At 57.6% G+C, this 27,365-nt stretch overlaps 4 protein-coding genes across 5 annotated transcripts in view; 2 read left to right on the plus strand and 2 right to left on the minus strand.

Moving 5' to 3' along the window:
- The window catches only part of LOC105746089 (adenylate kinase isoenzyme 1-like), a 22,085-nt gene extending 13,511 nt beyond the window's left edge, over positions 1–8,574 (minus strand). Inside the window, exons 1-3 of the mRNA XM_058281995.2 lie at positions 8,290–8,574; positions 7,043–7,241; positions 6,457–6,570 (exon numbers count right to left, since the gene is read on the minus strand). Coding sequence (XP_058137978.1) covers positions 6,457–6,570; positions 7,043–7,241; positions 8,290–8,384 — 408 coding nt within the window. The 5' untranslated portion in view covers positions 8,385–8,574. The remainder of the gene's footprint in view (positions 1–6,456; positions 6,571–7,042; positions 7,242–8,289) is intronic.
- A 304-nt stretch (positions 8,575–8,878) lies between these two features.
- Positions 8,879–21,863, plus strand: GTF2F1 (general transcription factor IIF subunit 1). Of its 2 annotated transcripts, none has more exons than XM_058281993.2 (13): positions 8,879–9,125; positions 9,205–9,251; positions 9,501–9,573; positions 16,295–16,488; positions 17,813–17,983; positions 19,888–20,072; positions 20,166–20,319; positions 20,394–20,455; positions 20,533–20,652; positions 20,743–20,816; positions 20,899–21,037; positions 21,285–21,375; positions 21,522–21,863. In XM_058281993.2, the coding sequence occupies exons 1-13, from the start codon at positions 9,114–9,116 to the stop codon at positions 21,724–21,726; spliced, it is 1,527 nt and encodes a 508-aa protein (XP_058137976.1). In that variant the 5' UTR covers positions 8,879–9,113; the 3' UTR covers positions 21,727–21,863. The 2 variants fall into 2 exon arrangements, with proteins under 2 accessions (XP_058137976.1, XP_058137975.1); XM_058281992.2 differs by having other exon boundaries at positions 8,880–9,125; positions 21,282–21,375.
- A 2,811-nt stretch (positions 21,864–24,674) lies between these two features.
- PSPN (persephin) lies at positions 24,675–25,214 on the plus strand. The gene is made up of 2 exons (XM_058281065.1): positions 24,675–24,789; positions 24,839–25,214. Exons 1-2 carry the CDS (start codon positions 24,675–24,677, stop codon positions 25,180–25,182), a joined length of 459 nt encoding a protein of 152 aa, XP_058137048.1. The 3' UTR covers positions 25,183–25,214.
- Positions 25,215–25,234: 20 nt separating this feature from the next.
- Positions 25,235–27,073, minus strand: ALKBH7 (alkB homolog 7). Its single transcript, XM_004450543.5, has 4 exons — positions 26,783–27,073; positions 26,074–26,247; positions 25,861–25,985; positions 25,235–25,672 (listed from the first exon to the last, which is right to left on the minus strand). The coding sequence occupies exons 1-4, from the start codon at positions 27,056–27,058 to the stop codon at positions 25,510–25,512; spliced, it is 738 nt and encodes a 245-aa protein (XP_004450600.2). The 5' UTR covers positions 27,059–27,073; the 3' UTR covers positions 25,235–25,509.
- Positions 27,074–27,365: the final 292 nt, after the last annotated feature.

Genomic DNA, 27,365 nt, shown 5'->3' on the forward strand with positions numbered 1-27,365 from the left:
TGTGTTCAATCCCTGGTACCTCCTAAAAAATTAATAACGATGAAAAAAAACAAAAAGAAATGATGGTTAACCCTATCCGATGTGGTCATGCCCTTGAAGTTGGGTAAGAAAATAACCACAAAGAGAACTGGGATGTGCTTTAAAATACACACCCGACAATGACACCTGAGACAGGAGCTAGCACAGAGAAAGCCAGACTGTGATAATGGTTCAATCTGGGGGTGCGGGAATTCCTTATACTGTTCCACTCTTGTGTGTGTGTGTGTGAGTGTGTGTGATCTCTCACAAAAGGACTAACGATGGCCTGATGGCTTTTCCACCCCTTGGAGCACTGAGCAAACAGAAATGGCACCAGCATTTCTCCTTCCTGGTGAAGACAGTGACTGTGATTCCTCGCGCAGAGCTTTTCTGGGTAAGTGATCATTGATCAGTTTCAGTGTTCCCCCAAAGTAGGCGATTTTTGCCAGGACTGTTATTGAAGGATGTACAGTCCCTCGACTTCCTTTTTCCGTGTAACTTTTTTTTTTTAGGGCAACAATATTCTGGTAAATGCAAAGTTAGTTTTACTTGCCATGGAGGTAGCTGCAAAAATAAATACATGCCATTGTCAATTTCCTGGCTTTGATATTGTATGGCAAACGAGACATTAGCCTTGGGGGGAGAGGGTGAAGTGTACGAATACTAGTTCTGCATTTTCCTGGGAGTAGAAGTTATTCTGGAAAAAAAAGCGTATAATCATGGAAAAATGTTCTTCCACGAATCCCCTAAAATCTTTTTGTTTCTCAAAACATGTCACCCAAATGGAGCAGGTGTGGCTCAAGCGGTTGACCTCCTGCCTCCCACATGGTAAGTACCACGTTTGGTTCCTGGCACCTCCTTAAAAAACAAACAACAAACAACAAGCAAAAGAAATGTAAAAATCAAATCAGCTGATATGGCTCAGTGGTTGAGCGCCAGCTTCCTGCATACGTGGTCTAAGGTTCAACCCCTGGTCCCCGGTGCCTCAAAAAAACAAAACAAAACATGTCACACTTTGGGAAGCATGGATCCCGCATCATCCCACCTAACCATAATCATCGTAGCTCTATGTGCCTTACATCCCCCTCCCTGCTGCCCTTCCAGCAAAATGCTTCCTGGCGGTTCGAAGGATTCATTTGGCATGTGCTCATCCATAGCCTGCCGTGAGCCAGTCCCCGCCCTGCACAAATAGCCACGGGCCTCCGCTCCTTGGGGTCTTGCATTCTCCCGGCAGGTGCCACTGCAGGGATAGACAGACGGCCACCTGCCTTCATCGGGAAGGAGCTTGCAGGACCTCTGTCCACATTTGCTGACCAAGGCTCAGAGAGTTGAGCCATTTGCTCAGGCACCGTGCTCAGGCAGTGGCAGAGGGGGATTTGAGCCCAAGCCCGGCCTCCTCCCAAAGGGCAGGGGGCGCCCTCAGGACAGGGCACCAGAAGGCCTGTACTCTGCCCGCCCCCTGGGTAAGCTTGCCTCCCCGGGCCTCAGTTTCCCCATCTGACAAATAGGGGTGTCGATCTCCCTGGAACAGTGAGTTCGCCTCCAACCTTGGCTCCCTGTGAATTTTCAGCGTGCTGGTCCGGAAGATTCCAGTGACGGTATCTCGAGTTGCACGGTGAGAGCAGGAATCGTCAATGGAATCAGCACTTGCTTCCCAGGCACTGCGATCTCCAGCATGGAGATTCCTCTATGGAGATCCATCTTCAGACCAGACCGGTTGCAGCAAATGGCACCAAACAAAGACAGCCTTCAAACAGCAGGCGTATGAGCCCGGCAGGGTCAGGGATGGCACTTCCCACGGCCTGTGTGTCGGGGTTGAGGGCCTGGGCCAGCTGGCTTCTGGGGACGCCTTCCCACTCAGAACCTGTACAGTTTGGGGGACCCTTGGGGCCAGGCCAGTCACGGAGACCCAGCCAGTTCTCTCTTCCACAGAGAAAACAGGCTCATAAAATATAGCCCTGGTTTGTTTTCATCTTCTCACTTCTGACAGCCTCACGTCCCTCTTAACGTGAAACAAGCATGTCCAACTGTCAAGGACGGGTGGCAGTCGGCCTCCAAGGTTGAGTGAGAACTGGGTGAGGGGGGCACAGTGGCAGAGCGAGACGGCACCCCTCTTCTCCCCTGGTCGAAGGCTGCATGGTAGAGGGGTTAAAAGCAAATACTTGGCAGCCAAGCTTAAGACTAAGAGGGGGAAGCGGAAGTGGTTCAAGCGATTGGGCTCCCGTCTACCACATGAGAAATCCAGGGTTTGATTCCCGGGGCCTCCTGGTGAAGATGAACTGGCCGAAGGGGAGAGCTGGCCTGCGCCACAGTGCTGGCCTGCTCAGGAGTGCTGGCCTGTGACAAGCTGGCCCACGCAGAGAGCTGGGGCAGCAAGAAGATGTAACAAAAAGAGACACAGAGGAGAGACAATAAGAGACGCAGCAGACCAGGGAGCTCATGTGGTGCAAGAGATTGAGCGCCTCTCTCCCACTCTGGAAGGTCCCAGGATCTGTTCCTGGTGCTTGCCTAGAGAGAAGACAAGCAGACACAGAATGCACAGCAAATGACACAGAGAGCAGACAATGAGGGGGGCAGGGAGAAATAAATCTTTAAAAATTAAGATACTATGAGGGAATTGGATGTGGCTCAAGTGATTGTGCTCCCGCCTACCACATGGGAGGTACCTGGTTTGGTTCTCGGTGCCTCCTAAAGAAGACAGCGAGGTGGTGTGACAGGTAGGCACAGCAAGCTGATGCCATAAGAGACACAAAAAGAAAAACATAATGAGAGACACAGCAAAGCAGGGAAATGGAGGTGGCTTAAGCGATGAGGCGCCTCCCTCCCACATTGGAGGTTCTGGGTTTGGTCCCCCGTACCTCCTAAAGAAACCAGGAAGGTATACAGACACAGCAAGTGCAAACAACGAGGGGGTGGGGAGAAATAAATCAACAAAATAAATCTTAAAAAAAAAAAAGTATTACTACTCAGGGCCAGTTGAAAAGGTGGGATACTACCAGCGCCGAGCAGTTCGTCCACGCAGCGCTGAGAACAGCTCTTGGCCTCTGGCCCCGCGCCCTGTAAGTGTCCACGCTTGCGTTGCCATGGGGATGCGTTGCCAAGTCAGCCGATATTTTCAAGGGAAGCCGGGAGATTGGCTGTGGGATCTCCCGATTTCTGGAGGTTGGCTACTAATTCAGAAACCAAGACGGGTTAAGGCCATCTGGTCCAAACGGAGCCCAGCTGGGGACCAGGTGGGTAGGTCACAGGGGCTGTCAGACTCGGAAGGCACCGTGGGGCCCACAGAGCGGGCGTTTGAGGTTGATCGGGTGCCTCTTTAAGGCCAGGCCCTGGGCGGAAGCCGAGGACGGCAGAGAAATGAATGAGCCAGGCCAGGAGAGGGAGCCCACGATTTGCCCTTGAACTTCATCCCAGGGAACCTGGCCCCACGGCTTCCTGGAGGTGCAAGCCAAGGGAGCACCCCGGCCCTCTCTGACCTGTGATCGCCTCAACACACTTGGGCTTCTTGGAAGGGATTTTCATGTTGTTGTGGTTGTTAATATTTATTTATCATTCTCAAGAGTCCTGGTTTGTTTGTTTTTTTCAGTATCAGTATTGACTTTTAAATTTTATTTTGTTTTTAAAAAAGCTGTAGATTACAAAAATGTTACATCGAAAATATAGGGGATTACCATATACCTCACCCCTCCCCCTCCCCCACTCTCCTCCATTAACACTTTCATGAGTGTGGCACATTTGTCACAACTGAGGAACACATACCGAAGCCTTGCTACTATCCATGGACTGTAGTTTACATTATGGTTTACACTTTGCACCACATAGCCGTATAGGTTTTGACAGAATGTGTAACCGTCTGTATCTATCATTGCAATGTCATGCAGGACAATTCCAGTGTCCCCAAAATGCCCCACGTTCCACCGATTCCTCCCTCTCCCTGCCCTTAGAACCTCCTGTGACCACTGCCTTTGTAGCAGTGTTACAAGTTCTTCTGTTACTGGAATAATAATGTCTACTTAGTCCACATTCTACTTTCCCCTCTTATGTTTGTTCATTCCTCAGTCTTGAAGATCTGGGCATGGGGATGCCCACTCAGCTTCCGAGTCAGAGGGGGCTTGGATTGGGAAGGATTTTAACTGGAACCCCCGCCTGCCGAGGCTTCTCTTTTCCTGCTAGCCGGTTCCAAATGGAATCCAAGCAATCGCAGCCGCTGCGGCCCGCAGTCTGGCCGATGAGGTGCTGGGCTGGCTCCTCACGAAGTCAGCGCTGACGTGGGAACATCACCTGAAGAAATCCGCTCCACTCCAGCTGGCTCTGTCCCCTCGGCCTGCAATGCCATTCCGCCACCTCTGGGGACCGGCTCCAATGCCATCGCTCCATTCCTGGAGGCCCGGAACACCCCAACGTCCAGTAGCGGCTCCTGTTTTGTTCCTCATTGATCTAACCGCTACCAGAAGTTTCTTTTTTTTTTTTTCTTCAAAGATTTATTTATTTCCCCCCTTCCCCTCCTCCCACCCTGCTGTTCTTGCTGTCTGTGTTGTCTTCTCTTCTCATTTTCTCTCCTCTAGGATTCACTGGGATTCGATCCTGGGGACCTCTGATGGGGAGAGAGGTTCCCTGCCAATTGGGCCACCTCAGGTCCTGGTCTCTGCTGCGCTTCACCTCGACTCTCCCCTTGTCTCTCTTTTGATGCGTCATCAACTTGCTGTGTGACTCACTTGCGCGGGTACCAGCTCACCACACGGGTACTCATGCAGGCACTCGTGGGCACTGGCTCACCACACGGGCACGTGCACAGGCACTGGCTCACTGCGCAGGCACCGCGCAGGTCCTCCGATATGGTGGGTGAAAGCCCTATCACCTGAGCCACATCCTCTTCCCTACCAGAAGTTTCTTTGTTTCATTTTGCGTGTATTGCTGGGTGACTGCTGTCCCCTCTGGGGTATTAGCATCTTGAAAGCAGGGCCCATGCCTGTCTTCTGGCCTTTATCTTCAGTCCTGAGAACAGTGCCTTTTCTCAATAACCATTGGGGGGGAGGGTGGCTGAGTAAATCGGTGAAGGACGACTACATTATATCTCTTTTTAAAAAATGTCTTTTCTCTTTTTTTTGTTCTACATTCCATCTTTATCTCCATGAGATGATGCAAAGCCCACCTGCTACTCGCAGGGGAAATATTTTATCTCCCAGTTTCTAGGAGCTGGGGCAGGAGGAGAGTGAAATGTCCTCAGAGAGCTCTCTTGCCAGCCCCCCAGGTTCTAGAAACTTCCTGACAACTTGACTGTCCTTTTTTTCCCCTTCCATATAATAAACTTTATTTTTTTTTTTTTTTTTTTTTTTTTTTTTAAAGATTTATTTATTTATTTAATTTCCCCCCCTCCCCTGGTTGTCTGTTCTTGGTGTCTATTTGCTGCGTCTTGTTTCTTTGTCCGCTTCTGTTGTCGTCAGCGGCACGGGAAGTGTGGGCGGCGCCATTCCTGGGCAGGCTGCTCTTTCTTTTCACGCTGGGCGGCTTTCCTCACGGGCGCACTCCTTGCGCGTGGGGCTCCCCCACGCGGGGGACACCCTTGCGTGGCACGGCACTCCTTGCGCGCATCAGCACTGCGCATGGCCAGCTCCACACGGGTCAAGGAGGCCCGGGGTTTGAACCGCGGACCTCCCATATGGTAGACGGACGCCCTAACCACTGGGCCAAAGTCCGTTTCCCAATAAACTTTATTTTTAAAGAAGTTTTAGGTTATAGAAAAGTTACTTGGAAAAAATAGGGGATTTCCATATACCTCACCCCTCCCCCTTTCACATTTTCACCTATTAATAACATCTTACGTGAGTGTGGTATATTTGTTAAAATCGACGAACAAATGTTGAAGCATTGCTACTAACCAAGGTCTATAATTTGCTTTATGGTTTACGCTTTGCAACGTACAATTTTATAAGTTCTGACAAAACGTATAATGGCCTGCATCCGTCATTGCAGTGTCATGCAGGACAAGTCCAATGCCCCCAAAATGCCCCACGTTATACCTATGCTTCTCTCTCCTTCTCCTCAGAACCTCTGGTGGCCACTGCCCTTACATCAGTGACACAAGTTCTTCCTTTGCTAGAATAATGATGAGTCTACTTTAGTCCACAGTTGCTCACCCCCTGCTGTGTGTTCATTCCTCAGCCTTGAGGATTTGGGGATGGGGATACCTGCTCTGCTTCCGACTGAGAGGGGCCCGAGATCCCGTGGGGCAGACGGATGGGACTGTCTCGCTTGCAGCTGTAGGCTCTCTCTGTTTTTTGGGCTGGGCGTTGTCCATCATCATCCTTTTGTCAGTTGCCCTGGGCTGACTGCCCCTTGATAAGACATGTCCCCCTCGTCTTCTCTCCCCCAAGGCCCCCCCTCCACCCCACTCTCCTCGCCACGCCCCCATACTCACACGCTTCGGCGGTCACTCACAATGCGCTCAAACTCCTTGGCCTGTGTCAGCTCCCGGGGGAAGCCGTCGACGAGGAAGCCCCGGGTCCCCGGGCGGGACAACAGGCTGTCGCTGACAATATCCAGGATGACACCCTGGGAAGGAAGCGGGCGGGTCTGGCGTCTGGGGCCGGGGGAGGTAGTGGGGACCTGCCTGTCCTGCCCCCACCCTGGGGAGGCCGTTTTTCAAATCTTCCTCGGTCTGAGCCTTGGTTGAAGGTGGGGTGACCCTGGACCCGCCCAGTGGCCTCTGAAACCCACTTCTGAGGATGGCGCCCACTTCCCCCACCTCCCCCTGCCGACTGGGCAGGTGCCGGCCATGTGCCGGGTACCACGTAATCGTCATCACGGCATCACCGGGTAGGTACTGGTGTCACGGAGAGGTCAGCACAAGGACCGGCTAATGTTACTGAGTGCTTCAGAGATATGACGTCACCCCGCCCTCAGCCCGGCCTTCGGATGTGGGTCCAGCTGGCCGCCCCGTTTCACAGATGAGGAAGTGGGGGCTGAGCGCAGCCTCCCTGGGAGGCCCGCCCCCTCTCCCCTCTCCCCCTGCCCGTGCTCTCACCGTGGGCACCAGGAGCCCCTGCAGCATGATGTCCCGGATCTGCTGGCCCGCCAGGTGCCCCGCTGCGCCTCCTGCCGCAGCAGCTGGCCCAGCCCCACGTGGCAGAAGCCGTATTTGCTCGCCATGTTCTTGCACTGCGTCCCTTTGCCACAGCCGGGGCCGCCCATGACGAAGATGATGAGGGGGTACTTGAGGACGTCTGTGGTGCCCAGGGGGAGAGGGAGGAAGATAAATTGGGGCCTGAAAGGGCCACTGAGTCCCGACCCCTTAGTGCGTGTTCTTGGGTGACATTGTTCACAGGCCTCTTGGCATACCCTCTTTTGCCCTAGGGTGGCATCTAGGGTCCACCTGGACACTCCCGGGGGGTATATCCAGGCATGTTATGTGTTGGCCTTGCCACGGGGGGCTCTGGAAGAGCAAACGAACTTGAGCAGGCCAAGCCCCTTTGCCCGCGGCATCTCCTCGAATCAGCCCTCCAGCTCCATCATCCCATTTCACAGCTGAGGAAGTGAGGCTCAGAGAGGGGCGGGGTCCTTGCCCAGGTCCCCAGAGTCACACCACCCTCCCCTCCCTTCACCCTTCTTTTTGTCCCTTTGAACAGGCCAAACTCATCCCTCCCCAGGGACCTCTGCCTTGGCCGATCCCTCCACCTGGAACATTCTGCTCCAGTTCCTTCAGGCCACACATCAGCTCTCTTCTCACCTCCCCACCCCTATCACTCCCTGTCTCACGACACCATTTCCTCCACAGCAGGCCACAGTCTGTAACTATTTTGCCCGTTTTCTTGTTCTTGTTTGTCACCCCGGGCTAGACTCTGTACTCCACGGGGGCAAGGACTATTTCTGTCATGGTCATCCCTCTATTCCGAGCGCTTGGCACACGTCCTGACACACAGCGGTCGGAGGGCCATAAATGAATGCCCAGGGCTCCCCGGCCCATCCGCGGAGTCTGTAGTTTACCAGCGATTTTTTGCGTCTTGCTCCCCTCCCCCTTTGCTTGGCCACTCCTCCTCCTCCCCTCAGGGCCCAGCTGAAACCTCCCCTTTTCCCTGAGCTGGGAGCAGGTTTGGCCCATTCACCGCCGAGCCCTCCAAACCCGGCGCAGAGCACCCAGAGGGCGCCCAGGGATTCCTAAGTGGATCAATGAATGAAAGGCTGAGTCGTGAGCATGCGCAGTTGTGGCGGTGAGCGCGTCTACCAGCACCTCCCTCCTGCCCGCCAGAGAGCCAGCCACCCCAGCTATGGTACCCTTCTCCTGGGGCTTCAGGGGCCTGCCCATCTGGGGCAGCTTGGACCTGCACAGACCTATCCCGCCAGAGGCCCGAGAGGTGGTCGCAACCCATCCCCACCCAGGCCCTGACCCCTCCTGGCTCTGCTCAATGTCACAAGGGCCCCTGGCCCGACCATCTCCCGAGATGACGGGGTGTCCCCGGGGTCTAGGGGTGGGTAGGAAATGAACCCCAAAGAAGCCCTGGTGGAGCCGCGGGGGTTCTGCGGGTTAGAGTGGGTCTGGGTTGCTATGGTGACGCGGCTTCCTCAGACTCACTTCCGGAGCGAGCTGACGCAAACGCAAAGCTCCTGGGAACCCGCGAGGAGGGAAAGCGTCTGACCCCACCCAGGATGCCGCGCGGCCATTGAGGGCTGACCTCATGGAAGGGGGTCGTTCCCAGCAGTGATTAAATTAACTATTTTATATAAAGTAGAAACAGATAAAGACGCTTTTATTAGCTCAGGTTCGGTCTGAGAAGAGGAAGGCGAAAAGTGGAGGGACCCGTGGACGTGGAGGGGGTTGCCATCGCGACGCGGGGCGCCGGAGAGTTTCACTTCCGGGTCAGGCGGCAGCGCAGGCGCAGATAGCCCAGAGTGGCCGGCGGCGAGCCACCCGAGCGCAGAGCGACCGGTTCGAGAGCCGGCAGCGCTGAGGATTTGGGGTTCTCCGTCAGGGACCGCTGCCCGAGACCGAGAGGGCTGTTTGCCCAGGATTGAGGGACGCGGGCCCCGGGGGAGGCGAGAAGGCGGAGGCCCGACTTTTTGAGCGGATCGGACCGGATCCGAACCACGGATTGTTGCCCATGGCGGCCCTAGTGAGTACGAGGCGGGCTTGGGGGTCCCCGCGGCGGCCTCTGTAGCCCCGTGCTCATCACCCCGCCTCTTCTCTCGCAGGGCCCCGGCAACCAGAATGTCACTGAGTATGTCGTCCGAGTTCCCAAGTAAGTCCCGACCCCACCTCCCATCCCCCCACCCACCCCCTACTGGATTAGAAAACCTTCACGAGCGCCTAGACGTGCCTGCTTCCTTCTAGACCGGGAGCCTTTGAGGACAGGGGTGGGATGGAGATGAAGTCTCTCCGGAGATCTGGAAAACTCTGCAGTGTTTTATGGGTCCCCGTCATTGCCCCGCAGAGTTTGTGGAGTGAAGGAATGATTGAATCAGCGCTTTCTTCTTTTTGCCCATTCTAGAAACACAACCAAAAGGTATAACATTATGGCTTTCAATGCAGCCGATAAGGTCAACTTTGCTACGTGGAATCAGGTAAGTCCTGGGTTCGCGGGAGGAGGTGGGGGAGGGATGTGAGGTGGGTGGGGGAGGGAGCGAGAACTTGATCCTGGATTTGCTGATGGTAACAGCTCAGTAAGAGGCTTAGTCTCTTGAGCTTCCCCAAAGTGGAGATAAAATGACCACAGCCCCGGCTGAGCTTCTGGACAACTCTGTAATTAGGATTTGTCAGGCTCCGCAGGAAGATTTCTTAAAGGAGAACATGTAAGATGGGTGCCCCCTTATGGGCATTTGAGCCCCAGATTTGACTGGGTAGTGGAAGGAACTGGGCTGGGCCTGCCTCCCACACAGGGGTCCAGAGCCCCCTGCAGGAGAGACTCTAGAAAGGACTTTGAAAGCTGTGGAAGGGTTTGAAATAGGGAAGTCACAAAGAGATCTGGACACTGTGGGGAGACAAACTGTAGGGGATGAAGGAGGCTGCACTAGTCCTGGCCAGCGATGGTAGGGGCTGGGAGCAAATGGAGGTGACGAGAAGTGTTTGGACTCTGATGTGTTTCGGAAATAGAGCTGGCGGTGTTTGTTGACAGATTGGGTATTGGCTAGTGAGGGGAAGTGAAAAATCACAGGTGATTCTGTTTACTAATATAGAGAAGCCTGGGGAAAGTGCAGTTTTGGGTGGAATATTCCAGAATTCTATTCTGGACATTTTACGTTTAAACTCTTGGTGGCCTATCAAAGTGGAGATGATTAGTTAAGTAAGCAATTGGATACGTCAGTTGGAGTTTGGGGTCGGGAGGTCTGGGCATTTGGTGTGTCATGGAGACTGGGCGGTTGAGCAGCGAGTTGGCTGCAGGTTTATAGAAGGCAGCGTCAGGCCTTCGCAGTGCCGGATGGCTCTGAGTGCTCATGTAGTTTGTGAGTGCAAGATGGTCTTGACTGTTTTCAAATATAGCTGCATCTGGTTGAGCTGACGAAACTGGGTCAGCGAGAGGGGAGTGGGTGACTGCCTGAGGCACTCGCTTTCCAGAGATTTGGCCCACGCTCCCTTTGTAAGCTTGCGTGGGGCTGGCCTGCAGGGCTCTCCAGGTACACACTTGTGTACATACTAACAAGCTCAAAGGGGCGTGCGGTTCACTTCCTGCATTTCCCTCCCCAGCCCCCAGTCCAGGCTAAGTCGTGTGAAGAGGATACAATTCCAAATTCCCAGTCACTCAGTGGGGGAGGGATGCTCCCATGCCACTCATCCAGGAGAGAGCTACAGCCTACCCACAGAGGGCACCCTCCTCCAAATCCTTGACCACCCAGGAGAAGCACTCGCTAATCATCTGTTCCCTCCTCGACCAGGAGGACACCCCTCCCTCCACCCACACACCTAGAGGAGGATTCGCCCTTGGAATAGCCACGCTGCGAGACACTAGCCCCTTTGAGGAGTTGTTGCCCCAACACTGATCTTTCAGGACAGCACTTGAGAAGTGAGCACATGGGAAGTACGGGAAACTTGGGGGGTTCCATGTACCCCATTCACTGGTCACCAGGGAGAAGGACATAGCCCCTCCTGCCAAGCAAAGAGGACCCTTTGTTTCTAATCACCCGGGGTCACACCTCCTCAAAAACCTAATCACAGGGGAGTGGGTGTAACTCATTGGTTGAGCACCTGCTTCCCACATACGAGGGCCCAGGTTCAATCCTTGGTACCTCCTAACAAACAAACAAATGAAAACCTAATCACTTTGTTGTGGGGGGTACAGCCTCTAAAAAATCTCATTGTCTGGGACCCCCCCCAAATAAAACTAATGGGAGGACCCCAAACTATATCCCTTGGAAGAAACTAATCTCCTGGGATAGACGCTCCTTTAATCACTAATCATCCTGAAGAGAGGGGATGGGTACAGCTATCTAAGTGCTGTCAGCCCAAGGGGCACCCCCTTTCCTAACGCTCATCACCCCTGGGCAACATTTGGGCAGGAACACCCTCCAGATTCATCCATTCAGCAACAGTCCCTTGCTCCTCTCCTCTGAGCTGATGCCGAACAAGCCAGGTGGGGTCCCTGCCCTCCATGGACTTGCCACCCCCAGCGCTCAGGGCTGGGGTGGGGGGGGCCAGTGGCCCTGGGAGCAAGTTCATTACTCCAGCCCCGCCCACTCCCTCATCAGATGATGGCTCCCCGCCTGTCCCTCCGTCTTCCCAATAGACTGATAGGATTTTATTTTATTTTATTTTATTTATTTATTTCTCTCCCCTTCGCCCCCCCCCCCCCGTTGTCTTCTCTCTGTGTCCATTTGCTGTGTGTTCTTCTGTGACCCCTTCTATCCTTATTAGCGGTACCAGAAATCTGTGTTTCTTTTTGTTGCATCATCTTGTGTCAGCTCTCCGTGTGGGCGGCACCATTCCTGGGCAGGCTGCACTTTCTTTCGTGCTGGGCGGCTCTCCTTATGGGGCGCACTCCTGGCGCGTGGGGCTCCCCTACGCGGGGGACACCCCTGCGTGGCAGGGCACTCCTTGCACACATCAGCACTGCGTGTGGGCCAGCTCCACACGGGTCAGGAGGCCTGGGGTTTGAACCATGGACCTCCCATGTGGTAGACGGACGCCCTAACCACTGGGCCAAGTCCCCTTCCTCTGATGGGATTTTAAGTCCATTTTCAGTTGTCCCCTGTGTTAGGAATGTGCATATTTACGTTTGTCGTCCTCTATGTTCTTGGCATCAGTTCCGTCCCAGCCTCTTCCCTACCTCTTAAATCTCTCAGGATATTCGAGAACATTAGGTATTAGAGAGCCCCTTGACAGTATCTCTGTGGGAACCTGCTGACCTGCTCCAGTCCCCACTGGCTGTGCTCAGCTGTGCTGGCCTCCGGAGAGATGTCTTCATCGGCCTTTGTGCTAGGTATTCCCACAGCACCCCTCTCTCTTGCACTGACTTCTCATTTCTTGGGTCCCACCTTGCCCTTCTTTTTTGTTTGTTTATTTTTGTGTTTAGGAGGTACCGCGGATTGAGGCTGGGACCTCATAAGGGAAGCAGGCACCCAACCACTTGAGCCACATCCGCGTCCCCACCTTGTCCTTCTTGTCTGTCCTCCTGTTTTAATGAAGTTCCTCTTCGGGGAGCCCCCTGGAAAGGGGCTTCAGAAAGTACATTTGGAGCCCTTTATTTTTTATTTTATTTTATTTTTTTATTTTTTTAAAGATTTATTTTATTTATTTATCCCATCCCCCTTGCCGCTTGCTTGCTGTCTGCTATGTGTCCATTTGCTGCGTGTTCTTCTGTGTCTACTTGTCTCCCTTTGTTGCATCATCTTGCTGTGCCAGCTCTCCGCGGGCACGGGCCGTCAGCTCTCCGCGGGCGCAGGTCAGCTTCCCTTCACAAGGAGGCCCTGGGAAGTGAACCCAGGGCCTCCCATATGGTAGACGGGAGCCCAATTGGTTGAGCCACATCCGCTTCCCTGGAGCCCTTTATTTTTGTTTTTATTTTTAAATACTTTTTTTTAAAAAAGCAGTTTTATTGAGATACATTCACATACCATACAGTCCATCCAAAGTGTCCAGTCATTGGGTCTAGTACTTATTACTATCACAGTGTTATGCATTTATCACCACACAAAAAATTTGAGAACAATTTCATTACTCTAGGAAGAAAAACTCCCCACCCCTTAGCAGCCACCTCTCAATCCCTCTCTCTGTCCTTCCCCAGCCCTACCTAACCACTGATCTACTTCCATCTTTACAAATGGATTTATATTTACATTTCATATAAATGGAATCATACAATATGTAGTACTTTGTGTCTGGTTCCTGTAACTTTCTTCTGTCCTCACGGTGGCTTGATGGCTTGTCTGGGTGTAGAATTTGAGGTTGGTAATCACTTTCCCTGGGAATTTTGGAGCCTCCATTGTCATCTGGGTTCGCTGTTGAGGAATTCATGCTGGGCTCATTCTTTTTTTTTTAAATTTATTTATCTCCCCCACCCCCCACGCTGTCTGCTCTCTGTGTCCATTCATTGTGTGTTCTTCTGCATCTGCTTGCATTGTCAGGTGGCACCAGGAAACTACCTCTCTCTCTTTTTTTTTAAATTTGTTTCTCCCCCCCCCCAGTTGTCTGCTCTCTGTCCATTTGCTGTGTGTTCTTCTGTGACCGTTTCTGACCTTATCAGTGGCACCAGAATCTGTGTTTCTTTTAGTTGCATCATCTTGTTGTGTCAACTCTGTGTGTGTGCAGCGTCATTCTTGGGCAGGCTGCACTTTGTTTCGCGCTGGGCGGCTCTCCTTACGGGGTGCACTCCTTGAGCGTGGAGCTCCCCCTACGTGGGGACACCCCTGTGTGGCACGGCACTGCTTGCACGCATCAGCACTGCACATGGGCCAGCTCCACACGGGTCAAGAAGGCCTGGGGTTTGAACTGCATACCTCCCATGTGGTAGGCGGACGCTCTATCCACTGGGCCAAGTCCGCTTCCCTGCCTCTCTGTTTTGGTGCATCATCTTGCCGCATCCGCTCTTCGTGTGTGCAGTGCCGCTCCTGGGTGGGCTTCACGCAGGGCGGCTCTCCTTGTGGGGTGCACTCCTTGCGTGTGGGGCTCCCCTATGTGGGGGCGCCCCTATGTGGGGGCGCCCCTACGTGGCATGGCACTCCTTGCGCGTGGCAGCACTGCGCATGGGCCCGCTCACCATATGGGTCAGGAGGCCCTGGGTATTGAACCCTGGACCCTCCATATGGTAGGCGGACGCTCTATCAGTTGAACCACATCCGCTTCCGCATTCTTGATTCTTAATATCAGGAGTCAGCAAAGCCTTTTCCTAAAGGGCCCACAATAAATATGTCAGGCTTTGTGGCCGTACAGTCTCTGGGAGGACCGACGATTATGGTAGATGATTATGGTAGATGAATGGGCATAGCTGTATTCTAAGAAAACTTTATTTACAAGAACAGGTGCTATCCTTTAGGCTGTAATTTGCCAACCCCCGATTTTTTTTTTTTAAGAATTATTTATTTATTTATTTCTCTCCCCTTCCCCCCACCCCAGTTGTCTATTCTCTGTATCTATTTTGCTGCATCTTCTTTGTCTGCTTCTGTTGTTGTCAGCGGCACGGGAATCTGTGTTTCTTTTTTTGTGTCATCTTGTGTCAGCTCTCCGTGTGTGCGGCACCATACCTGGGCAGGCTGCACTTCTTTCACGCTGGGTGGCTCTCCTTACGGGGCACACTCCTTGAGCGTGGGGCTCCCCTACGCGGGGGACACCCCTGCGTGGCACTGCACTCCTTGCGCGCATCAGCACTGTGCATGGGCCAGCTCCACACGGGTCAAAGAGGCCCAGGGTTTGAACCACAGACCTCCCCTGTGGTAGACGGACGCCCTAACCACTGGACGAAGTCCGCCGCCAACCCCTGATTTTTATGTAACCTCTTTTTTTTTACCCCCTCACTGGATCGTCTTTGTCCCCTGTGGTCTGAAATCTCATCTTGCCTTTTTAAGTTAACATCCCTTGGCAGTTGTTCCTTAAAGTTGCCTCTCTTTTTTGGCTGCAGAATATTCCATTGTCTGGAGGAACCCCAGCGTATTTAACCAGTTCCCTGGCCAAGTGCATTTAGGTTTGCTTCCAGCAGTGCTTCAATAAATAATAGCCTGTGTGTATATCATTTCATCCTGGGGTATCTAAAGGAAGAATCTCTAAGGCAAAATGGTAACGTGCATTGTGAGTTTTAATGCCAACTGCTAAAGTGCCTGGAGATTGAAATTTGGGAAAACCCAGCTTGAAATGGCATCTGAATTCATGGGGCAGTTCCAGAGTTGAATGCAGAGAGAGAAGGAAAGAGGACCAGCTCCAAAAAGCTAGTTTTTATCGTCACTGGTTTTAGTTTTGTTTTACTGCTACAGTGAACTTGTTTTGTCGTCTTCTTTTTTTTAAATTTCGAAATAATTTAAAATTTACAGGAAGTTACAAAAATAGACATAGCACTAAGATGGTTTCATGAGTAAGGTCCTTATTTTTAGGAAATGTACATGGAAGTGTTAAGCATTAGAGGAACATGATGTATGCAGCCTCCTCTCAGATGTTTAAGAGGCTGGATGAATGGATGGACGGATGGATGGGTGGATAAATGGATGGATGGATGGATAGACATGGACAGACGGATGGGTAGGTAGGTGGATAGACATGAATGGGTAATAGATGGGTGGATAAATGGACAGATAGATAAGATGGATGCGTGGATGGGTAGGCATGAAGGATGGATAGATATAGAGACATGATGGATAGATAAATGGATGGATGGATTAGATGAGTGGATAGATGGATGGATAGGTAGGTAGATGGATAGACATGATGGATAGATGAGTGGATGGATGGATGGGTAGGTAGATGATAGACATGATGGATGGATGGATAGACGGACAGACATGATAGAAAGATGGATGGATGGAGAGATGGTCGGTAGAATGATATAACAAATGTGGCAGAATGCTCATAGCTGGGAAATTTGGGTATCTGGGTGGGGGGGTATGTTGGAGTTCTATTTTTTTGTATTATTTTGTACCTTTTCTGTAAGTTTGAAGTTATTTTTTTTTAAAAAGGAAGAAAGCCATAGGCTTACCCATACTCCCTTTTCCTGATTTAGCAAATGTTAAGATAGCGCCCCCTTCTTGCCAAGCAGTTAGTTGGCTCTGAGCGTCTGGGGCTCAGCCTGGGAGTGTGACAGGTGCTTTTTGTGGGGGCACAGCCCGCGCCCAGGCAGGGACCCTAAGAGGCTTTGTTTCCTGGCCCCAGGCCCGGCTAGAGCGCGACCTGAGCAACAAGAAGATCTACCAAGAGGAGGAGATGCCGGAGTCGGGCGCGGGCAGCGAGTTCAACCGCAAGCTCCGGGAGGAGGCTCGGAGGAAGAAGTACGGCATCGTCCTCAAGGAGTTCCGGCCGGAGGACCAGCCCTGGCTGCTCCGCGTCAACGGCAAAGCGGGCAGGAAGTAAGTGGTGGCGGCCGGGGGATGCCAGGCGAGTGCGCGCGCGGCTCCTCAGCACACACACTCTGCTGGGAAGCGCAGCTCCCGTCTCTCCAGTGGGGTGGCGACACTTCCCTGGTAGGGTGTTTAGTTTTGAAGACGTAACTGAGTTGACCTTTGTGCCTGGCTGCGCAGGAAGTCCTGGGCAGCCATTCTGGTTGTACAGAGAAAGGGGCAGGGCATTTGGGCCTAAGGACTGCTCGAGGGGGTGGCCTGTGGCTGCGCGGCGTTGGGTAGAGTGGAGACGTAGATGAAGGGCCTTCCAGGTGAATCAGCAAGCGCGAAGGCTTGAAGTCGCCCGCTGAGCTGTAGGGACCATCCTAGTGCAGGGTGGGCAGCTCCTGGGGGCTTGCGGCTGGAGGCTGTACTGTGCAGGGCTGCGGATGTGCAGGCTGGGACCAGGGCACTTGAGGAGGCCTATAGGTAGGGGAGGGCACTCAGAGAAAGACCGCCCGGGATTTGGGTGGAGGTCAGGGAGAAGGGCGGGTGGGCATTCAGACTCGTGTGACGGTGGCCTGCATCCAGCCACGCCTTCCTGTCCCTCCCGCGTCCCCCTGCCCAGCTCCTTAGGCATTGGCGGCCGCCCTGGGGTGGTGGAGCAAGAGGGAGATCCAGATGGGGCGGGCTAGGCCCATGTTATTTATTTATTTATTTTAAGATTTATTTTTATTTATTTATTTCCCAGCCCTCGCCCCCTCCTTGCTTTGCACTCGTCTGCTGTCTGTGTCCATTCGCTGCGTGCTGTGCCTGCTCATCTTCTTTTTAGGAGGCACGGGGAACTGAACCCAGGACCTCCCATGTGGGAGAGAGGCTCTCAGTCACCTGAGCCACCTCAGCTCCCTGCTTTGTTGTATCTCTCATTGTCTTTCCTCTGTGTCTCCTTGTTGTGTCATCTCGTCATGTCCACTCACCACCCTTGCCCGTTGCACCAGCTCACTGTCTTGCTCATGTTCTCCAGGAGGCACTGGGAACCAAACCCGGTACCTCCTGTGTGGTAGGCAGGAACTCAATTGCTTGATCCACATCTATTTCCCTGGGCCGGTGTTCTTAACAGCTGATCTCAGCCATCTCTGGAAATCATCAGTGTGCACAAAGCGGCAGCCCTTGGCCAACCCGCTCGGCTAGGCGGGGCGTTCTGGCCGTTGTTCAGATGCAGAGATGGAGGCTCAGGCAGTGTAGGGACCGTCCACAGCCCCCACTGCTCCCTCCAGGCACAGCCCAGAGGCAGCTCGCGATGGAGGGCCCTGGCGCCATCCCTGGGCCAGACCGTGACTATGGCTCCCTGCAGGTTCAAGGGCGTGAAGAAGGGGGGCGTGACGGAGAACACGTCCTACTACATCTTCACCCAGTGCCCCGACGGAGCCTTCGAGGCCTTCCCGGTCCACAACTGGTACAACTTCACGCCGCTGGCCCGCCATCGCACGCTCACCGCCGAGGAGGCCGAAGAGGAGTGGGAGAGGTGAGCGAGCCCGGGCAGGGGCTTAGTGGGGGCGCACGACCTAAATGCTTGGAAACGGGCCCAGTCACCCCGGGTGACTGTGCTGGGAGCCGGGGTTTCGGGTGGTCGGCCACGGAGCCCACAGCGCTCACAGTCCAGCAGGATGACGGACGCACGAGCAGCAGGAACAACGGGGCGCTCGCTGGGGGAGACAGAAGGTGGCGGCTGCGCTGGGCCCCACAGCTTGGGGGGCAGAACTGGGGAAGGGGCACATTTGTCCCCTCGGTGCCGTACAGGCCGGGGGTCATTTGCTGGGTTTACGGCCAGACACAGCCCTCGGCTGCCTGCTCCGTGTGCACAACAGGCCCCCTGGGTGGGGGGTCCTGGGTGGGGGGCTCTCTGAGGTGGGGTAGACATGACAAAGGTCCCCACGGGCAGGGAGAAGCAGTGCCTGAGGCTGGAGCAGGGGACGAACCTGGGAGACCACAGGGAGCCAGGCCCCCCAGATGCGGGAGGGGACCCCAGACGCCTCTGCAAAACTGGAGGCTCGCACGTGGCCCGGATTAGCGGACTCTCAGAGGAGCCCCGTGGCTCCCCAAAGCTTAAGGACTTTGCCTGCCCTTTGCCGAGCCCTCGTCTTCAGGTTTTTAATTTGCGAATGAGTCAGACGTTGGCTCAGTTCCCACAGCGACCCCAGGAGAGGGCTGCGGGGACCCATCGTGCCAACGCTAGGATCCCCTTCTAGAAGTTCTGCTGGCCTCGTTGCCTGCTCCACGCCGTGCGGATGACTGAGTGTTTATTATACGATGGGGCCGCGCGGGGCAGCCACCCCCTCTTGGCTCCTCTCTCCCGGAACTCATCTGGCCGGTCCTCTTTGCCTCGCTTTCTGTATTTTCTGTGAAATCTGCTTTAAATTTGGCAGGGAATGACTTGGTGTTTTATTGCCTTGCGCTCTTCTGTGCGTTACCCAAGGGAGGAAGCCTATGTCTTAATCAGAGGTTTGTGTCTACTGAACCGAGAACATAAAACGCCTCCCCACCAATCCCGTTGGTCTTTTCTGGGGCCGGGGAATCTGCATTTTCATCCAGTTCTCCGGGTGCTTCCGTCCTGCAACCGGGTCCACTGGAAGCAGAATTTCCCACTAGCTGTTAGAGCAGCACCCGTGAAGCCTGCATGTGCTGTTGTATAGAATTTTGACATTTTTTGTTGAAGGCAACCACGTGGTCTTTTTTAAATTTTTTTAGGAGGTACCTGGTAGTGAACCCCAGGACCTCATGCATGGGAAGCAGGCGCTCAACCACGGAGCTACATCCCCTCCACCCCCAGGTTCTTTGAACTTCTCTGACTGCAGTTGTAGCATCCCTTGCTGCAAAAACAAAGGGACTCATATAAACTACAGTGAAAATAGAATATTAACCTGTCTCGGCCAGAGTGTTGCCTGAGCCCATGAGCCTGAGAAAGGCTCCCAACAGTGTCCCAACGCTGCAGGTATAATCAGCGAACACCACTGAGTCGTGTATTGAAAGTGGTTAACATGGGAAATTGCACGCTGTACGTGTTACCAGCTTAAAAAATAATAAAACAGAAGACCCAGCATCCCACGGGAACGTTCTCCTGGAGGGGCCCGGGCTGGAGAGTGACCTGCCGGAGGGCCAGCTCTCCGGGGTGTTCCGGGCCCCAGGCTTGAGTGCCCCGTCCATGGTCTCTGCTGGACCCCCCCCCCCCCCCCCCCCCCCCCCCCCCCGGGAGCAGCAGGTGGAGGCCTGGGCTGCCGGGTGGGGGAGGCGCTAGGTGCTGAGGCCCGGCGCCCTGGAGGCGTCCAGGCGGGTGGGGCGGCCCGGCCTCAGCGACCCCCTCCCCGCCCGGCCTCAGCGCCCCCCCCAGCCCTCCCTCACTGCCCCCCCCCCCGCCCGCCCCGCCCGCAGGAGGAACAAGGTCCTGAACCACTTCAGCATCATGCAGCAGCGGCGCCTCAAGGACCAGGGCCAGGACGACGAGGAGGAGGAAAAGGAGAAGCGCAGCCGCAAGAAGGCCAGCGAGCTGCGCATCCACGACCTCGAGGACGACCTGGAGATGTCGTCTGATGCCAGCGACGCCAGCGGCGAGGAGGGTGCGGCCTGGGCGGCGGGAGCGGCAGCCCCAAGTCCCCCCCCCCACCTCTGCCACCGCCCGCCGCCCCCTGACGGCTCCCCGCTTGGCGCAGGTGGCAGAGGCCCCAAGGCCAAGAAGAAGGCGCCGCCGGCCAAGGCAGGTGGCAAGAAGAAGAAGAAGAAGGGGTCGGATGATGAGGCCTTCGAGGACAGCGACGACGGGGATTTCGAGGGCCAGGAGGTTGACTACATGTCGGACGGCTCCAGGTGAGGGCCTCGGGCGGCGGGCGTCCCGGTGGCCCCTGGACGGCGCCCTCACCCCCGCCCCCGTCTGCCTGCAGCAGCTCCCAGGAGGAGGTGGAGAGCAAGCCCAAAGTGACCCAGCAGGAGGAGGGCCCCAAGGGTAGGTGCAGGTAGCCGGGGCGGGCAGGCGGGCAGGGGCGCGGGCGGCCCCCCTCGCGCTGACCCTCGGGCCCGCAGGCGTCGACGAGCAGAGCGAGAGCAGCGAGGAGAGCGAGGAGGAGAAAGCGCCCGAGGAGGAGAAGGAGGAGGAGGAGGAGAAGAAGGCCCCGACCCCCCAGGAGAAGAGGCGCAAGAAGGGTGAGGCCGGCGGGCCCTCTCCCCTCCCCGCCTCCCAAGGCCGGGCGGGGGGCGGCTCCTGACTCCGAGCCCGCCTCTGTCCCCGCGCAGACAGCAGCGACGAGTCGGACAGCTCGGAGGAGAGCGACATCGACAGCGAGGCCTCCTCGGCCCTCTTCATGGCCGTGAGTCCCCGCGCGGGTGGGGCGGGCGGCGGGCTCCTCGCCGGGCCCGCTCACAGCCCCGTCCCGGTCCCCGGCTTTGCAGAAGAAGAAGACGCCCCCCAAGAGGGAGCGCAAGGCGTCGGGGGGCAGCTCGCGGGGGAACAGCCGGCCGGGCACGCCGAGCGCCGAGAGCGGCAGCACCTCCTCCACGCTGCGGGCGGCCGCCAGCAAGCTCGAGCAGGGTCTGCGCCCCCCGCCGCGCCCCCCCCAGCCCCGCCCCCCCCCCCCCCCCCCCCCCGTTCAGCGGCGGGGTTCTCGCCCCCGGGGGCGCGGGGGTCACTGCCGCCGCCCGCAACAAGGATATTGAGGCGTGGAAGTTGGGTCATCGCCCCCAGCCGTCCAGCCAGCCCCCCTCCCCGAGCCCCTGTGCCCATCGTCCCCGGGGTCCCCCCGCGGCCCCCCAGGCTCACCCCGACTGCCCCGCAGCAGGGAAGCGGAGCAGCGAGGCGCCGGCGGCCAAGCGGCTGCGGCTGGAGCCCGGGCCGCAGAGCCTGTCGGGGAAGTCGACGCCCAGCAGCGGGTGAGCGGGCGGGGGGCGGGGCCGGGGCGTGGGGGCGGGGCCGGGGCGAGGGGGCGGGGCCGGGGCGTGGGGGCGGGGCCCGGGCGAGGGGCGGGGCCGGGGCGTGGGGGCGGGCCCCCCTGGCAGACACCCGTCCTCCCCCCCAGCGACGTGCAGGTGACCGAGGACGCCGTCCGCCGCTACCTGACGCGGAAGCCCATGACCACCAAGGACCTCCTGAAGAAGTTCCAGACCCGGAAGACGGGGCTGAGCAGCGAGCAGACGGTGAACGTGCTCGCCCAGATCCTCAAGCGCCTCAACCCCGAGCGCAAGATGATCAACGACAAGATGCACTTCTCCCTCAAGGAGTGAGGGCCCGCCCGCCCCCTCCCCCGCCCCCTGCCCGGGGAACGCTGGCCCCCAAGGCGCTGGCTCCCTGTCCTGCTGTCCCTGCGTCAGCCTGTCCCCCATCCGAGGATTCCGGGTTGATAAATGCTGCAAAAACCTGAGCAGTGTTCTTGGTTTACTTCCCACATTATCTTTTACTCCTCCTTCTGGAACTTTCCGTCGCCTGTCCGACCCGCTCGTCCTCTCCTCCGTGCTGCTCAGCCTCCATCACATCCACTGTCTGTGTGGCTTTCTGCATAATTCTTCCAGGTCTGTCTTCCTGTGCTCTTTACCTGGACTTTATTTAACCACAGGGTAAACCATCAGGTATCTAATTTCAATGACCGTTCTCCACTTGTTTCTTTCGCCAGATCTGCCCAGCTCTTTTGAGAGTGTTTTTGTGTTTAGGTTCCAGATCGCTTTTCCGTTTTCAGTTTAAGCAGCCTTGTTTTCTAGCTGCTGCCCAACACCCTGTCACCTGAAGTTCACGGTGGCAGCTTCTCAGGCCCACTCGTGATGGGCGAGTTCCTTGCGTCCTGTAATTCAGGACCGTGAATCCGCACGCAGCACAGAGGCTCTTTATCTGTGGGAATCCTGCACCCGGCTTAGAGGCTCGCCCGTCCTGGATGGCATTGCCCAGTGTCGAGGGCGGCAGCACCTCCTCCGTGCGGGCGCCCCAGGAGCCCCGGCCCAAGGCCCTTTCCTGTGCTGCTCTCAGCCTGGGCCTCTGTCCCCACGTGGCCATGCAAACCACCCCCCTCGCTGCCTGGCGTTGCCAGCCGGGGCCCTGTTTCTCTGTTACCCCATGATACCTATGGGCTTCCCTTTCTTACAAGCTTGGTTCCGCATTTATTTTACTCAGCGCTGCTAGGTCTTCTGTAGGGGAACGGCTCTTCTAGTTCATGGAGTCACGCGGCCGGGGATGGAATTTGGCCAAAGGTGCTACTTTGGAACCTGTGTCCCCAGTGACAGGAACGGGACAGCACCTCCCGTCTTGTCCATGGCTGGCAACGGCGGGTGGGACGCCGCTCCCCACCCTGGTCCCAGCCTTGGCTGCCATGCGGGAATGCCTGAGCTGACAGGCTAATTCCTAGGAATGCTCCAGGTTGGTCCAACTGCTCTCCCCATCCTTCCGCCCCACCTTTCTGGGGCAGCCGGAAAGAAGCACTCACCCCTCGTCCTGCCAGTTTCACTCTTGCCCTCCCCAGCCACACTGGGCCACGTGGCTACGGTACCGGCTCTGTAGCCATTTGCTGCCACCACACCACGAGGCCACATGGCCATGGTCTAGTCCTAGCCACATAGCCACAGTCTGCTGCCACCACATTGGGAGGACCAAATGGCCACGGTCTGCTGCCACCATACCAGGCCACGTGGCCATGGTCCCAGCCACGTAGCCAGTCTGCTGCCACCACACCAGGCCACATGGCCATGGTCCTAGCCGCGTAGCCAGTCTGCTGCCACCACACCGGAAGGCCAGGCAGTGTGCATGATGGTTAGGAGCAGGGGCCTCACGTTCAGGAAGTCTTGTGTTCAAATCCTGATTCTCAGGTGACTTTACCTTTCTGAGTCTCTGTAGTGCCCAGAAGTTGCCTAAGTGCTGCCCATACCGAAACAAATTCCTCACCCAGTCCAGGAGTGGAGTGCAGTTCTTTTTACAAACAAAAAGGCAGTGACTGAGCCCTGTACTTATTTTTTAGGAGGTACCTGGACTTGAACCTGGGACCTCATCTGTGGGAAGCAGGTGCTCAACCACTGAGCTACATCTGCGCCTGTGTCCCTGTGCTCCTTCACTCACCTGTGAAAGATGACGTCCTGAAGCGGATTTGCTGGGTCAAAGGGTGTAATCTGCAATACCAATAGCCCTTGCTCCACCGTCACCCTAGAGCTTCCACGTGTTCCCCTGCGCCAACGCCCCCACGGCCCAGTAGTGTATTTATGGGGAGTTTTAACCTGCCTTTGCTGTGTGAGGCCGAGCACCCCTGCACGTGCAGACAGGGTGCGGGTGTTTCCTTGGCCCCCAAGGCTCTGCTCTGGGAAGTGCCCCGGTGTCTGCCGCTGTGTAAAACACTTTAAACGCGTCACCCTGGTCCAGGGAACCCTGTGTGGGAGGGACTGAGAAGCGCCCTCTTACAGGAGAGGGGACAGAGGCGCCATTCCCTGGGCTTCCTGGGCTTCCGGACCGGGGCGCAGAGGCCACTGTGACCTGCTGGCTGCCCTTGAGCTCCAGGGGTTCTCGGCCTTCCCCCTCCCGGCTCCTGATCACGGAGTCCTCAGGTGGGCTTCCAGAGGCAGGAGTCCCCGCGGGAGGGCGCTTCCCGGGCCCTGGCGGCCCCGGGCCTCTCCCATTTCCTGTCTGGAGGCAGGCGCAGCCAGGCCCGGAGACAGGGGCATGGCATCTTAATCCCCGAGGCCCGAGGCCCGGGCCGTCCTCGAGGCTGGGGCCACCAGCTTCCCCCTTCCCGGCATGCACATCTGCTCCCACCTTGCTGGCACAAGAGGCGGGGGGCTTCCGAGCCCAGGCACTCTGCCCTAGTGAGGGCAGACCCCGCTGGGGGGCCCACGAAGCTGCCCCTCCTTCCAGACCGGCAGGTGGGGTGGGGACGTTCCAGTCCCCCGTCTGGGCTGGGTCCTGGCTGCCGGGACAGTGCTTGTAAATCAGGGGCTGAGGGGGTGTCGGAAACGTTGTCTGTGGAATGTCTGGACGGGGCGGGTGGGTGAGGCCTTAACTCTTGGAAGGTGGGGGCAGAGGGAGCTGGATGGCCCCGATCCCAGGGGCCTGGGAGGTGGCGCGGGACGCGGGGCCCTTCTCCAGGCTGTGGCGCCTGGCAGGGAAGAGGTTAACCCCGCCTCCCCCCCCTCCCCAGCCCAGGCAGGGGGATAAATGGAGGGCCCCGGGCCGGGGCGCCCCACCTTGGGACCTGCCAGCCACGATGGCCACAGGCAGTGCCCTGCTCCGCTGCCTGCTGCTCCTGTCGCTGTGCCTGGCCCCAGTGTCCCCAGGGCTGCAGGCAGCAAAGGCCGGAGGCACCCAGAGGCCACAGCTGGGTAAGGACCCCCAGGGGCCCCCGTCTGACTGCCCAGTTCCTCCCGCCAGCCCTCCTGCCACCAGCAGCCCCTTCTCTCCCCCCAGGTGCCCGCCTGCGCCGGGCCCCAGCCAGCCCGTGCCAGCTCTGGAGCCTGACCCTGCCCGTGGCGGAGCTGGGCCTGGGCTACGCCTCCGAGGAGAAGGTCATCTTCCGCTACTGCGCCGGCAGCTGCCCCCGTGGCGCCCGCACCCAGCACGGCCTGGTGCTGGCCCGGCTGCGGGGCCAGGGCCGGGCCCATGGCGGGCCCTGCTGCCGGCCCACCCGCTTCACCGACGTGGTCTTCCTCGATGACCATCACCGCTGGCAGCGGCTGTCCCAGCTCTCGGCGGCGGCCTGCAGCTGCGGCGCCTGAGGGCAGCCAGCCTGGGGGTCCCTGGAGCCTGGAGGACCCACGACCCCTGGGCGACTTGGCTTACTTATTTATTGGAGACTTGGATGAGGCAGAGAGGGGAAGGGGAGGTGGGCTGGGCAGGCAGCCCTCAGCACAATAAAGGAAGCGCTCTGGACCTCAGCGGGCCGTGACTCTGCAGCCACTTTGTCATTCAGAGGACAGGTGCCACGGAGGCTTCCCCTCCAAAGTCCAGCCCCGGCCAGCAGCCAGTGCCAGCAGGCCATCCGTGATCCAACTTTATTCACGCAGGAGGGGTCTGTGAGCCAGGGGGGCAACAAGGCCTGAGGGTCAGCAGGCTGTGGGGGGCTGCCCAGGCCTCCCCGGCCCCACCTCCTCAGGGAGGGAGCGGCAGATCACAGAGATGCGGCGGCCCCGGGGAACCCGTTGCTCCCCAAAAAAAGATTCCTCGTCCCGAAGGATCTCATGGGAGAAGTCATATCGGGCGGAGCCCCTGTGAAAGAAGGCAGGCGAGGGTACCAGTGGGTGGGCAAAGGGCAGCCCCAGGGTCCGGGCCCATTTGCTGCCTCTGCAGGATGGGAGTCTTGGGGTTTTGGCGTGAGGCCTGAGAGAAGACGCTGGGGTGGGGGGCCTGGCTCTGGAGGGGTGGGGTGGGATGGGGAGCCCCGGGCTGGGCAGTACCTGAGGATGTAGAGGGAGCCTGGCTCCAGCAGGAGTTCCAGCCACTCTCTGGGCTCCTGGGCGTGCACCAGCCTCATGACACTGGGAGACAGGAGGGACAGGCCGGCGATGGTGGCTCCGCAGAACTGGAGGGGGGGGGGGGCCGGGGGGGGAATCAGGGCACAGCCAGGCCCGGGGGCTAGCCCACCCCGCAGCTGGGAGCTCCAGGCCCACCTTGACGCTGTCCACGTGCGGCTTGATGTAGCCCCGCGGCTCCAGGTCCAGCACGTGCACAGGAGAGAGCAGCGCCTGGTCCGGGCCAAAGGCGGCCGCGCGCACGCGCTGCAGGATGGCCCGGCTGGCCTCGGACCAGCGCGACTTCTCGGTCTCGCGGAAGCCGTGGATGGCCTGCGCAGAGGGCTGGGGGTCAAGGCCAGAGGCTTCCCCGGAGGCCTGGGGAAACGGAGGCACGCGGGGAGCGGGGCGCAGAGCAGGGCAGGGGGTCCGGGAAATGGGGGCTCCCACACACCCTGGGCCTCTCCCTCAACTCACAACTGCGGGTCCCCTGCCCCAGGCCGCACCCAGGTCTGGCCTCCGTCCCAGACCCTTCCCCAACCGCGGCCCCACCTCGATACTGCAATTGTCGGTCTCCGTCCCCGACTTGGCCCCACCCACCCCTAACTCCGCCCCCAGTCCTTGGCTCCACCCCCAGGCTCAGTCGGTCCCCAAACACCCCTCAGTTCCAGGTGTGCGGCTCTGGCCCCGCCCTCACACCATAGAGCCTCCCCGCCCCACAGGTCACGGCCTCGCCCCCGCGCCAGCCACGCCCCCTCCGCACTCCAGGCCCCGCCCACCACAAGCGCTCCACGCCCTTGTCCCCGCCCCCTCCGCTAGGCCCCGCCCCCGCCCCGCCCCGCCCCGCCCCAAGCGCCGCCGGCCGTACCGCGTCCCAGTGGTCGTATTCGTAGCGGCGGCGGCGCAGCTCCGGCTCCAGCTCGCGGCTCAACGTCTCTTCCTCGGCCGCGCTCAGGAAGCCGGGTCGCACCACGGCCTCGTCCCGCAGGCGGCTCAGCACGCCCGGGTCGGAGCCCCGCACCCAGGCCGGCCCGGCCAGCGCCCGCAGCACCAGCCGCCCGCTCCCGGCCATCGCCGGGTAGTGGCAGCGCCGGGGGCTCTGGGGAACGCCTCCGCCCAGAGCCATTGGCTGCGGCTTCTCCATCTCCTTTCGGCTATTGGTTGTCCTCTGAGTCCCGCCTCCCGCCTGTCGCTATTGGTTGCCGATCGGGTCGCATTCTCCGGCTAATGGCTTCCCTTGAAGCCCGCCTTCCCTCTAATGCTATTGGGCGCCATCGTTCGTGATCACTTACATGCTACTGGCTGTACTGCGAGTCTGTCTACAGTCCTTGGCTCTTTTGGAGGCCTGCTATTGGCAGTTGTTCTGCAGTCCGTTCAGACATTGGCGGCCGTGGCACTAGCCCCGCCTCTTCAGCCAGCAGCCCGCCCTCCTCCCGGTCTTCGGCGAAATA

The sequence above is a fragment of the Dasypus novemcinctus genome, chromosome 19 (genome assembly GCF_030445035.2).
Source record: "Dasypus novemcinctus isolate mDasNov1 chromosome 19, mDasNov1.1.hap2, whole genome shotgun sequence".
In the NCBI taxonomy this organism is placed as follows: Eukaryota; Metazoa; Chordata; class Mammalia; order Cingulata; family Dasypodidae; genus Dasypus; species Dasypus novemcinctus.